This window comes from Epinephelus fuscoguttatus, linkage group LG4, assembly GCF_011397635.1.
Source record: "Epinephelus fuscoguttatus linkage group LG4, E.fuscoguttatus.final_Chr_v1".
In the NCBI taxonomy this organism is placed as follows: domain Eukaryota; kingdom Metazoa; phylum Chordata; class Actinopteri; order Perciformes; family Serranidae; genus Epinephelus; species Epinephelus fuscoguttatus.
Genome location: NC_064755.1, coordinates 3,370,950 through 3,384,502, shown reverse-complemented (window position 1 = coordinate 3,384,502; position 13,553 = coordinate 3,370,950). Strand labels below are relative to the sequence as shown.

The window sequence follows — 13,553 nt, the reverse complement described above, 5'->3', positions numbered from 1 at the left end:
CTGAGATTTGAAGTTTAAAAATGGTCAAACAGTGTGCATGGGGTACATGCAACTCTGACTCAAGGTATCCTGAGAGGCTCGGCGACGGGGTGTATTTTTTACCCTTTCCTAAACCACATCTCAACCGAGAAAAGCGTCTCCTCTAGATAAAGTTTTGCGGTAGACCACAACATCAACTCAACGTGAATAAGATTAACAAGGATGTCTTCGCCTATTCTAAAGTAAGTCAACATTGTGTTTGAGGCAACATATTGTCACTTTGCTGCAAAGAAATATAAAGTTATCTTTAACATCTGTAGTTAATGTTAGCAAACGTTAGCCTAACGTTAGCTCCTAGCTGCATTGTTCATCATGTCACCATGTTTACTGGGAGATTATTAACCCTTTTTTTCTAGTTTTTGTACTTTGGTGATCATGCATCATTGTTAGCTGTTGTCCAAAGGGCTCTGGTTAAACTAACGTTAACTTCTGGAGCTTAGCTTCATTAACTTATCTGTAATCGCAGCGATAACAAAGGTTGGCAAACGTTATGCTGAATGATTCAATGTAAATACTGTAGCACCAAACTAACGGAGAGACACTCTTGGTAATGATGGTATAAAGGCTGTTATCCTTTTCTCATATTCTGAGCCAAAAACCTTAACTTCAGTGGAACAATGCTGATCCTCTGTCTTGTTGTCTTTGATGGTGACGGCAATGAGATGCGGTTTATCGCAGTAGTAACATAGTGAACAATGCTAAAGGGGGTTCAAAACTGAGCCACATACTGACCACAGTAACCTACAGGGAGATCAGACAGTGGGCACGATATTTCCACAGCATTTTCCATCCATTTACCTAAGCAACTGTTTATCAAATGTCCCTTACCCAGTGTACAATACTTTTACCGCTTATCAATCCTGTATTTAGCTTTTTACTAATAGATCAGTGAAGCTCATAGATTACTTACCTAATCAACTAGTCTTCATCCATATCACCTGACCATGTGCAGTTTACCTTTTGTGCTTACCACTAGCAACCTCTCTTACCCGATGCACCAGATCACACAAGTGCCAAAGATTTAAAGCTAAAGCATGAACTGTAATAAATTTCAGTGCCTCTGTGAGTTTGTCTAATTGTATTCTGTCTGGTTCAAAGCTGCCATGTTCATGGAACATTGGAAGAGGAGGCAGATGAGACTAAACTATGAATGGGACCTGACTGGGTTTGAAGATGAGGAGGTGAGTGGTGCCCAGATAGTATAAGATAGAAAAGAAGGAGGTAAGCTTCACCTGTATGAAGAACCTCATCAGCTGTTTGAGGAATGCCCGATATTGGATCTGATACACCGATACGTACAACTGAGTTGACAGCTAACTGATACCTATATCTATATATCCACTTTTTTCCCTACTTAAATTTAGAAATCATCAAGTGGAATTATTATTATATTATGCATGCATACTCTTATTGTGATGACCCAACAGCAGATTGAGACATGAAATAGAATGCTTTCAATGTATGTAATATTATTCATTGTGTAAAATAAGAAAAAGCATGTTGGCTGATTCTAATAGTTAATTTCAAAGCCAACATTGGCGAATACCGAAGACATACCAATATTATCAGCATGTTGGCCATTTTCGATCTGTTATAAAGCCAGTATTGGCAAAATCCTGTGATGTGCTGATATTATCATACAACCCTAAGCTGTACTATAGGCTACATACAGTACAGGCCAAAAGTTTGGACACACCTTCTCATTCAATGCGTTTTCTTTATTTTCATGACTATTTACATTGTAGATTCTCACTGAAGGCATCAAAACTATGAATGAACACATGTGGAGTTATGTACTTAACAAAAAAAGGTGAAATAACTGAAAACATGTTTTATATTCTAGTTTCTTCAAAATAGCCACCCTTTGCTCTGATTACTGCTTTGCACACTCTTGGCATTCTCTCCATGAGCTTCAAGAGGTAGTCACCTGAAATGGTTTTCCAACAGTCTTGAAGGAGTTCCCAGAGGTGTTTAGCACTTGTTGGCCCCTTTGCCTTCACTCTGCGGTCCAGCTCACCCCAAACCATCTCGATTGGGTTCAGGTCCGGTGACTGTGGAGGCCAGGTCATCTGCCGCAGCACTCCATCACTCTCCTTCTTGGTCATATAGCCCTTACACAGCCTGGAGGTGTGTTTGGAGTCATTGTCCTGTTGAAAAATAAATGATCGTCCAACTAAACGCAAACCGGATGGGATGGCATGTCACTGCAGGATGCTGTGGTAGCCATGCTGGTTTAGTGTGCCTTCAATTTTGAATAAATCCCCAACAGTGTCACCAGCAAAACAGCCCCACACCATCACACCTCCTCCTCCATGCTTCACAGTGGGAACCAGGCATGTGGAATCCATCCGTTCACCTTTTCTGCGTTTCACAAAGACACGGCGGTTGGAACCAAAGATCTCAAATTTGGACTCATCAGACCAAAGCACAGATTTCCACTGGTCTAATGTCCATTCCTTGTGTTTCTTGGCCCAAACAAATCTCTTCTGCTTGTTGCCTCTCCTTAGCAGTGGTTTCCTAGCAGCTATTTGACCATGAAGGCCTGATTCGCGCAGTCTCCTCTTAACAGTTGTTCTAGAGATGGGTCTGCTGCTAGAACTCTGTGTGGCATTCATCTGGTCTCTGATCTGAGCTGCTATTAACATGCGATTTCTGAGGCTGGTGACTCGGATGAACTTATCCTCAGAAGCAGAGGTGACTCTTGGTCTTCCTTTCCTGGGTCGGTCCTCATGTGTGCCAGTTTCCTTGTAGCGCTTGATGGTTTTTGCGACTCCACTTGGGGACACATTTAAAGTTTTTGCAATTTTCCGGACTGACTGACCTTCATTTCTTAAAGTAATGATGGCCACTTGTTTTTCTTTAGTTAGCTGATTGGTTCTTGCCATAATATGAATTTTAACAGTTGTCCAATAGGGCTGTCGGTTGTGTATTAACCTGACTTCTGCACAACACAACTGATGGTCCCAACCCCATTGATAAAGCAAGAAATTCCACTAATTAACCCTGATAAGGCACACCTGTGAAGTGGAAACCATTTCAGGTGACTACCTCTTGAAGCTCATGGAGAGAATGCCAAGAGTGTGCAAAGCAGTAATCAGAGCAAAGGGTGGCTATTTTGAAGAAACTAGAATATAAAACATGTTTTCAGTTATTTCACCTTTTTTTGTTAAGTACATAACTCCACATGTGTTCATTCATAGTTTCGATGCCTTCAGTGAGAATCTACAATGTAGATAGTCATGAAAATAAAGAAAACGCATTGAATGAGAAGGTGTGTCCAAACTTTTGGCCTGTACTGTACATTCTGCTACATGTTATACAAGTTAGCACAAATTTAAAGCTGGTTCATAAATAATATTCAACTTCAAGTAAGGCTGTGCAGTATACCTGTTCGTACCGAAAACTGGTATTTATTTTCATAATGATATGAATTTTTCATATACCGCAATACCGGTGAATAGCCCCAACAACTTCTGGAACATACACAGCGAGAAAGTGTTTCAGCGGGGATCCATTTCACCGCTGCACAGCACAGGCGTGCCAGAACCGGCGAGAATAAGAGCATAGAGAAAAGCTCAGAGGCGAGAATGGCTGCCGGAGGGAGTTCTGAAAGCGAAGTACACATTGCTGAAGAAGAGCACGATGACCCAGAAGAACTCCAAAAAGAGCAGTGTTTCCCCTGTATGCAACTAGCAGCAGCTATTTTTTATCTTTTGTTTGTCTTAGCTCTTTAGAAACTACAGTTATATTATTTGTTGCTACGGACGCTTCATATCCAGGCCTATCGAACACGTCTATACCTTGTCCTTTTATTATACAAATTAAATAGCCTTATGTTATTTATCTTATTTAGATGACGGCATGTCATTTCTGTCTCTACATGGGCGCGTGTTTAAAATTCACACACGGCACTAATAGAGCGGAGCCTGTGTTGCACTCAGGCGTTGTCATGTAAAGTGGGCCGAAACCCGAACAAAATACTGTCAAATACCGTGAAACCAATATGATTTTTTTAAAAAAAAAAAACATGATATGAAAATTTTGTCATACCGTCCAGCCCTAACTTCAAGTACTGAATGGCCTCTCCACAAAGCCACCACCCTGCCAGGTTTTAAAATCAGGACATGTACATTCCTTCTTGCAATATTTTTTTCTGCTTTTAAGGTACTTATATTGGTTTCAATTATTAAATTGTTGTCAAACACAATGGAGGGATTTTTTCATGCTTAGATTAAAGAATATGTTATGTCATATTAATATGTAATGTTAACTGTGTGATCTGGAGTCAGGTTTTATCATAATCTGACAACCATTTTGTTGACTATGCTTTATACTTGAGCAAACGCATGTGGCCATTACCACTGTACCATAAGACCAAATGAACTCACCTCTGGCCTGCTGTCACTGCTTTGGCAGCTGGTACTGTTGACCTTTGCTTTCTCCATCTAATAAATTAGACTTACCTTATTGTAAACTTTAAAACCGATAATAGGGGAACTCACGCTGCGATCACACCCATCTATGGTTTAAAGGTTGTGGTGTGGATTTTCACCCAAATGGAGCCTTTTAGGGCTGACATCACAATGTCCATCTCCAATTTCAAGTTTATCTGAAAGCAAAGGGCTCCATAACCGCACTGCAGTGCCACGTCAAAATAAAGACAAAACTATATCAGTATATATTATATATAGGCTATAATGTGAATAGCAAGAGACTAAGGCCCCACCAGAGCTGAAGTTGACCAGAAACTGAATCCTCTTTCAAGCGAACTGACCATTTTAACACAAAAAACAACTTGAATCCCTTTTCTGTTAGTCCACTTTTTGGTGTACTTTGTTTAAAAAGGACTTTATGTGAAAACACCCTTATAATGTCATCTTGTTGTGTTATTGGATGCCAGAATAGAAGAAGTCATGGCTCAAGCCTCAAATTTGATCGCATGCTAGCTGCCACTGCCTGTCAACAAAAACAAAGACAACATGCTTAAATGGGTTAAGATGAAAGGACTGGATGGAGGCAATCATTAAAAAATTATCACGTGCAGCACAGCTTCATATCGGGTTAGGGAAAAAGTATTTGCTGTTGTAGGGATAAATAACGTTTTGTGTATTAAGGGTTGTCATGTTCCCCTGATCAGATATTGGGGAGGTATTAAGAGGAATATTGTATTCTCCGTAGTGCTAACTTTTTAGCGCATTAGCTAGCCTCAGCTTCGATAGCAAAAAAAACCAACAAAAAAATAGGAGGAAACCATTTGAGCGTTGTCATCCTTTGTAAGATTGGAATAGTTAGCAACCACAATGCCTGCCATCCCACCTTCAGCAATCCTGTCAAATCATCCATCCACTGAGTGAGAGCGTATGGGTTGGCCAGTCTGGTCCCATTTGTCAGAATTTACTTTTTCAAGTAGTATTTGCAGTCCCAGAGAGTGAGTTACCTGACATGGTGGTTTGTAAATTCAGTCTGACACTCTACACTAAAATGAGAGCCCTGCTGTTCGAAGACATGGAGCATTCTATTTCTATATGAATTAAGGAATGGTTCAGTCAATCACACATTCACTCCACTCAGCGCTCTGCTGCCCCATCTTCCCAGACAGAGTGCTCAGTGTAAGCTCTGCCACTCTGAGAGTGTGGTGCTCTGAATAACTGAACAGTACATTCAGAAAGCGCTCCAAATTTATGAATGTTCCAGTTTGTGGCAGAGAGAGCTCTGGCACTTGGAATGAATATTTCCGAACGCACCCTATTCAGAGACACTTGTATCATCTTCCTCCACTGTCAAAAACAAGTCAACAGAACTTGCTAGCTCGCGCTAGCTAATGTCTGTGGAGAATTATTTTGCCTCCAGCTAAGCCCCACCCACCAATAAAAGTCATACTGTTGAATAACAGTAAAAGCGTCTATAGTAACCAGGAAAACCTTTAAAACGAAAAGGAAACCAGTTCACCACAGTGAAATTGATCTAATGCAGCAAAGTTCTTAGTTGCTGAAGAAGGGCAAAAACCTTCTTACTGACTTTAATGGGGTTTTTTGTATTCACAAGTAATGTTTAAAACCTATTACACTCCTCTTCAACACTTTTATAAGATGTTGTGACATGAATGTATTGATCTGAGTTAAGGTTATCCTGGCTGTTTTTACTAACACCCCCCACCTCCCTGTCCACCTTCTCTCTTTCTCTCTCTCTGTCTCTCTCTCTCTTGGTTTATTTTCACAGGAAGCTCTCAAGGTTTGGATAAAGTCCTATTTCTTGATAAACTCCTCTCTACTCTTTGTAGCCTTGCTGCTGCTGCTGCTGCTGCTGCTGCTGCTGCCGCCAACCTATGATCATAAAACATCACACAAGACTTATGTGTGTTACTATAAATGGTATTTGCAAATGAAGTGTGTATAAAGCATCCATGCTTTTAACAGACATAGATGTAAACTGTAAGAGAAACCTGACTGTTGTGTGGGGCAGTAATTCTAGTTTCAATGATGTGTACACAAATGTAGACCATGCATACCATTACCCACACACAGACATAAGAAGAATGTGGGGTAAAAATGTGTGCATGATACACATGGCAGCAGCCAGTTCACAAATCCAAATCCTCCCCTTCAGTTAGAACATAAAAAGTTAAAAACATAGCTCATTAGCTCATTTTTTGAAAGACTAGATTTTGGGTGTGAGAAATCATACTAGAAAATGAAGGGCTTGATGGTTGCTTTATATCATTATGACTTTGCTATCTTTATCACCGTTGCTTTTCTCTCTGACAGTCACACTTGGAGCCTGGGATGGGTGCCACAAAACTATTTTCAACCACAGGAAATGGAAAAAAATGAGCCAAATAGGGTCACCTTGAAATATGTTTATGTCAACACAACACATAAACAACAGTTTTATGAATTGTCATAGTATGGATTCACACACGCTGACAAAAAGTCAAGAAGAGAAATGTTACTTATTAATGTCAGAAATTTTGCAAACATGCTAATGTTCAGCCACAACTGTACAATATGTCTGAAATTCAGATTATTGTACCAGCAATAACACATTTTCAGGAAAAGAATATGAGGAGCTTCATTACATACTACATCCCACTCCCAGGTTCCATAAACTGCTTCTCTCACCCTGTACAATATCGTCTCTTCTTTCTCTTGAAGCACTGCGATTATTTCCTGACCTTTTTTTCAGTTCACCTTTACTCTAGCAGTAAGTGTTTCACTCACTCTAATTTCACTCTGTTACACAATGTTTCATTCAAAATGAAAGCCATACATATATAATGGCTGGACCATTGTACTCATAAAATGGTGTGTAAACCTGTTGTGCATCCTTGAAGCTGTCAGAGAAAACAGCTGTCACGTCTTAGGTGTGGGGAGGGTTAATGGGGTTTTGGGGGTGAGAGAGGGTAGCAAAGGCTGACCAAACGTCCTCTTTTGCCCGGACATGTCCACTTTTCATGTCCTGTCCGGGGCATCTGGGGGGTGTTTATAAACTGATGATAATGTCCGGTTTTCCGTGTGTTTGTGTGTGTGTGTTAGAGTGCGGAACGGGCAGCATATTTCTGTCCGAACCCGAACCGAGCCTGACATAATTTAATGACCAAAGCACTGAGTTTGTGTCACACAGTTGTTACAGGCTATTTAACAGGCCGGGCGTGCGCCGTGGGTGCTCAGCTGCGGAGAGGGAGACCTCCGTGTTCGAGACGGGAGCGGGAGGAGGGAGGTCCGACGCTTCCAGTGAGGGGAGAGGGAGAAATATAACCAAATAAGACAAAATAGGAAAAACCTGACTCCCTCTTTTATTTTATTTTCAGCGTTTAATCAAGGCGGAGGCGGGCAGCTGGAGGTCCGAGACTTCCAGAGAGGGGAGAGGTAGAAACAAACAGCCAATGTGTGTCTGTGTGTGTAATGTTCAAGTGTTGTCATGTAAATAACAGTGAAACAGGACAGACAATAGGATTTTATTTATTTTTACACTACATTTTCACTGAAAGCTGACCGAATCCGACCCGAGCCCGAATACAATTTATAGCTACATTTTTGACCAAACCCGGCCTGACCCGTCGGGTACCATCGGGCTCAGATTGCCCACTCTAGTGTGTGTATGTGTCTCCTATTGGGGCCTATCTGAATTTCTGTCTTTGAGAGAGATTATTTTGTAATATAACTGAATTTTCTATCCATACATATAAATTTTAAATATATTAAAATCATAAGGCATCTTTGAGTAAACTGCGAGTATCATTTAAGTAGGCTATGTCGTGGCCGGCAGAGTGTCCTCTTTTTTGGAAATCAAAAACTGTTTGGCTTTAGACCCATACAATCAAAAGAGACCAGTTTGAGGGGTGCTTTGGTGGTAACAGCCCTGACATGAGACACAGGTTTCCTTTATTAATCCCACACTTGGGAAATTCACAAGTCACAGCAGCTCAAAGCACAGACAGAAAAAGGAGGGTGACAGTGTTACTTGAATAAAAGAAAATTAAAGATTAGAAATACAAAATATGTGTATACAGTACATATATATATATATATACATATATATATATATATATATATGTATATATATGTATATGTGCATATAGATAAAAAACATTTAAAAAAAGTAAGGCACTAAATTGAATTACTGTACACATAAGACAGTTTACAGTATATACACAGTTTAATAAAGATATGGAATATTGCACAGAGTATGTAAATTGCACAGGGTCTTAGCAGCAATGGTTTAAACAATGTTATGCAGCAGACATGACAATGCTACATTACATCAGATGTTGCTGTTAAAGAGTCTGACAGCTGATGGGATAAATGACCTGCAGTAGCGCTCCGTCTTGCACTGTGGGTGCAGCAGTCTGCTGCTGAATGAGCTGCTCAGTGCATGGACAGTCTCATGTAGAGGGTGAGAGGTGTTGTCCATGATGGATATCAGCTTGGCTAACATCCTCCTCTCACCCACCTCCTCGATGGTCTCCAGGGGACAGTCCACGACTGAGCTGGCCCTCCTGACCAGCTTGTTCAGTCTTTTCCTGTCCCTCTCTGTGCTTCCACAGCTCCAGCAGACCACTGCATAGAAGATGACAGATGCTACCACAGTGTCATAGAAATTCCTTAGCAGTGTCCTGCACCCTCCAAAGGACCTCAGCCTCCTCAGCAGGTGGAGACGACTTTGGTCCTTCTTGTACAGGACGTTTATGTTCAAGGACCAGTCCAGTTTATTGTTGAGGTGAACACCCAGGTATTTGTCCACAGCCTCAGTGTCCAAGCCCTGGATGTTCACTGGAGTAGTCTGGGGCGCTTTCCTGTGGAAGTCAATCACTAACTCCTTTGACTGCACACCAGTTGACAAAGTCTGTGATGACCCCCCTTTACTCCAGATCATTCCCCTCTGACACGTGCCCAGCAATAGCTGTATCATCAGAGAACTTCTGGAGGTGGCAGCTGTCCGTGTTGTATCTGAAGTCTGATGTGTACAGGGTGAAGAGGAAGGGGGTGAGGACTGTCCCCTGTGGAGCCCCCATGCTGCAGACTACCACATCAGACACACAGTCATGCAGTCACGAAGCCTCACATACTGTGAGTCTTCCCAATTCAGGCAGGAGTCTCCTTACAGAGTCACCCTTGTTAGTTGATGTTTGTTTCCTTTAGTTTTATGACTTCACTAATTACGGTGTCCTCTTTCTGAGCTTGCTTTAAGCTGTTCCTGACTTTGTGACATACAATATGGTGTGTGTGTAACATGAATGCTGCCATTCATGTTACACACACACCATATTGTATGTCAGAGTTGTGGTAGGGTAACACAGGTGTATTGGACAAGATGTATATCAATGCGTCAAGGACTCCTTGGTGTTCCTGAGTCCATTGTATTGGAGTTCTTGAAGATACCTTGATTCCCTTCCTTTTGCTTGTTTTAAACTGAGGTAGTGCTGCGGAATTTCCCTTCACCTGTAGGAGTTCATACAGTACAGTGACTTTACAGAGTCCTACACATGTGCCCGGTAGTAGTGTAGAAACCCCAGCCTCTTTCGAATATCTCCAGCACAGGCTGGGGTTCCTTCTCTAACATCTTGTACAGCTGCTTTGTCTTTGGGGTCAATCCATGTTCCAATGTTTAAGAGGTCATAGAACAGAGGTCGGAGAGCACCTCTTCCTTGGTGGGCTTGAGTTTGACACTGTGGTGTTGAGGAGCACTCAGGATCTGCCCCAATCCCACTATGACCATTGACTACTTATGTTGCTAATGATTCTTGATGTAATAGCATCATTTTAGTGCAATTCCCCAGGAAATGTGCAATACTGTGTAACACTGGCATTGTGACTGCTGACCTTCCTTTGTTGTTATTGTCTGACATTTTTGTGAGTCTGTTTAATTGTTATGTTGTTTGCAGCTTATGTAGCACGACTGTCTACAACAGATTTCCCACAAGGGACAATAAAGTTTATCCTGATCCTGATGTCATCCTTGAAGATTTTTGAGGAGCAGAGTTTATCATTCAGGGTATGCTTTGAAAGTTTAGATTGAACCATTGACAGATGTGGTACATCTGTCAACTAACAACATCTGTGAACTAGTAATGTGTAATGCATTACTTTTTCTGAGAACTACAACACTGGTCATGACACCATTATGACAGTGTAATGAATAAATTCTTTGATCTCAAGTTAAGTCACTCACTGTGAGCTGAAATGTGTAGGTGCTACACCCATTTATGAAAGGCTTTATAATTTCTGCAAAGCAGTGTGTCTTGGTAATTATTGGACTTACTGATCACAAAACAAATTAAAACTCTAGACTCTCCTTTTTTGGTCTTTTCAGACCCTGTACTTGTCTCAGAGATCACTGTTCTTTATTCAATGTACAAATGAGCTCACAGTTTCTCAAACTTATAGGCGTCTGGGGCTTCACTGAGTCTTTGAAGGAAGCTCTGCTATCAGGGCCTTGCCCTAAAAATGCCATACATTTCATAAAACTGGCTTAAACTGTCAAAATGGGACCTCATACCTTCGTGACTTCATCTCCATGGAATTCTTGCAGGCCCGGTCGTAAAATAGACTAGTTACTAGTCACTTCCATAAGTGCCCCAAAGGTCATGTGAACAGTTTCTGGAAGAAATTTTAGTGTTAGATGCATGATGTTATGATCAAGTTACCCTGTGGAATCAGAGTTGTAGTCCCCACCTCATCCACTACCTCTGATTCCATTTATTCTGCCAACTGATTGGATGCGGTCTCAGGCTGTGTGGCTGAGATTTCAGGGATTTCAACAAATGGTCTTTCAGTGGGGTGCATTTCCACAAGACCATCATCCATATCTAACTGCTCTAACTGCATCACTACAGAAGCTGGCAGGCACCGGACACTTCATGTGGGCAATCTGCCATGAAAGGACAACAGTGTTATTGTGGCCTACTTTTAGTAACACTTACTTACTTCTGTTAGCACACCTCTCTGCCTGGATGAAGTTTACCACTACCTCAGCTTTCTTAGTCTCAATTTCCATTGCTGTTTTAAGAAGGTTGCATATGACAGTTTTGGCCTCCATACCATTCCACTGCCCTAACCTGGCTAACCAGGAATGGCAGTTTATTTGGGTCAAATTTTCCAGGTAAGTTAACAGATACTTCCACCATAGGATATTGCCTTTCCATTACCAGCAAAGACATTAAGATCTTATTCATTGATCTCCCATCAGTTGACAAAAGGATGCATTTCTCAATAGATAAATATTTCTGCTTCCATGTTGGGTATGCAGTGGCATGCAAAGGTTTGGGCAACTCTGGTCAAAATTTTGTTTACTGTGAATTGTTAAGCAAGTAAAAGATGACCTGAATTCCAAAGGCAAAAGGCAGTGATGACACATTTCTTTTATATTTTAAGCAAGATTACTTTGTAATTTCAATCTTTTACAGTTTCAAAATAACAAAAAGAGAAAAAGAGCCTGAAGCAAAAGTTTTGGCATGCTGCATGATCAGTACTTAGTAGCGTCCCCTTTGGCAAGTATCACAGCTTCTAAACACTTTTTGTAGCCAGCTAAGAGTCTTTCCATTCTTGTTTCAGAGATTTTCACCCATTCTACCTGCAAAATGATTCTAGTTCTGTGGGATTCTTGGGCCGTCTTGCATGCACTGTTCTCTAGATTTCTTCTAGATTTCTCCAGATATCCACAGATTTTCAATGATTTTTAGGTTAGGGGGCTGTGAGGTCCTTGGCAAAATCTTAAGCTTGCTCCTCTTAAGGTAGTCCATTGTAGATATCAAGATGTGTTTAGGATCATTATCCCGTTGTAGAAGCCATTCTCTGTTCATCTACAGCTTTTTTGAAGTGTGCAGAAGTGTGTGACAAAGAAAGGGCAGAGTAGCCGCATTGATCAGTACTTCCTAAGAAGTCAGTCGAGTCAGTCAGATGAAGTCCAGCGGCAGGTAGAAAACCACAGTTCACAGGATATCAGTAACACTGCCACTGAGGAGGAGGAGGAGGAGGAGGAGGGGGTAGTAAGAGAGGATGCAGGTGACTCTAAGGTCAGTATGCCAGTCAGAGAGAGAACCATGGAGCAAAAGGTTAGAGTTAGATGGCCTAGGGCAAATGACAGTAAAGAATGGGAGATAGGTAATAGAGATTTGTCAGTAATCTTAAGCAGGCTCCGAGGAAATGCAACAGAAAGGTTAGAAAAGATGGGAGATATAATTTACTCATATGGTGTAGAGAGGTTTGGGGTGCATGAGAGAAAGAGAAGTGAGAGGGTACAGTCAGGTAAGTCTAGGCGGCAAAGAGAAATAGAGAAGTTAGTCATGGAAAGGAGACAGTTAAGAAAGCAGTGGAAAAAGGCTACAGAAGAAGAAGAAGGGGAATTAAGGTGTTGCAAGAGGAGTTGAGAAGCAGGCTAGCAGTTCTTAGAAGGGCAGAGCATCTCAGGAAAAAAGGAGGAAGAAGGAACATGTAAGGACAGGTTTTTTCAGGGACCCTTTTAAGTTTGTTGAAGGATTGTTCAGCCAGGAAAAGGGAGGGCAGCTCAAAGTAGAAAGGCTAGAGGTTGAAGAATATTTGAGAAGTACATATTCAGATTTAGAAAAGAATAGGATAGTAGGTTACCCACCCGATATCCCTCCATTACGAAGGATAGAGCATGAGATGGATGTCAGGCCACCTAGGTGGAAGGAAGTTCAAGAGGTGGTCAGGCGTGCAAAGGCTTCTTCGGCCCCAGGGTCTAATGGAGTCCCCTACCGGGTTTATAAAAGTGCACCTGATATCCTTAAATTTATGTGGAAACAGCTAAGAATAATTTGGGAGAAACAAATTATCCCAAGAGCATGGCGTAGGGCAGGGGGTGTTCTCATTCCTAAGGAGAAGGAGTCTGTGGACCTTAGCCAGTTCCGGATGATTTCTCTCTTGAATGTGGAGGGGAAGATTTTCTTTAGTGTAGTTGAGCAGAGATTAGCTAGCTACTTAGAAAGGAATAGCTTAATAGATACCATGGTGCAGAAGGCAGGAATACCAGGTTTTTCAGGGTATTTAGAGCATACT

At 41.4% G+C, this 13,553-nt stretch overlaps 1 protein-coding gene across 1 annotated transcript in view; it reads left to right on the top strand.

Moving 5' to 3' along the window:
- LOC125887526 (anoctamin-1-like) overlaps nucleotides 1-13,553 on the top strand; it is a 147,223-nt gene that overhangs the window by 77,882 nt on the left and 55,788 nt on the right. Inside the window, exon 12 of the mRNA XM_049574418.1 lies at nucleotides 1,138-1,220. Within this exon, the coding sequence (XP_049430375.1) occupies nucleotides 1,138-1,220 (83 nt within the window). The remainder of the gene's footprint in view (nucleotides 1-1,137; nucleotides 1,221-13,553) is intronic.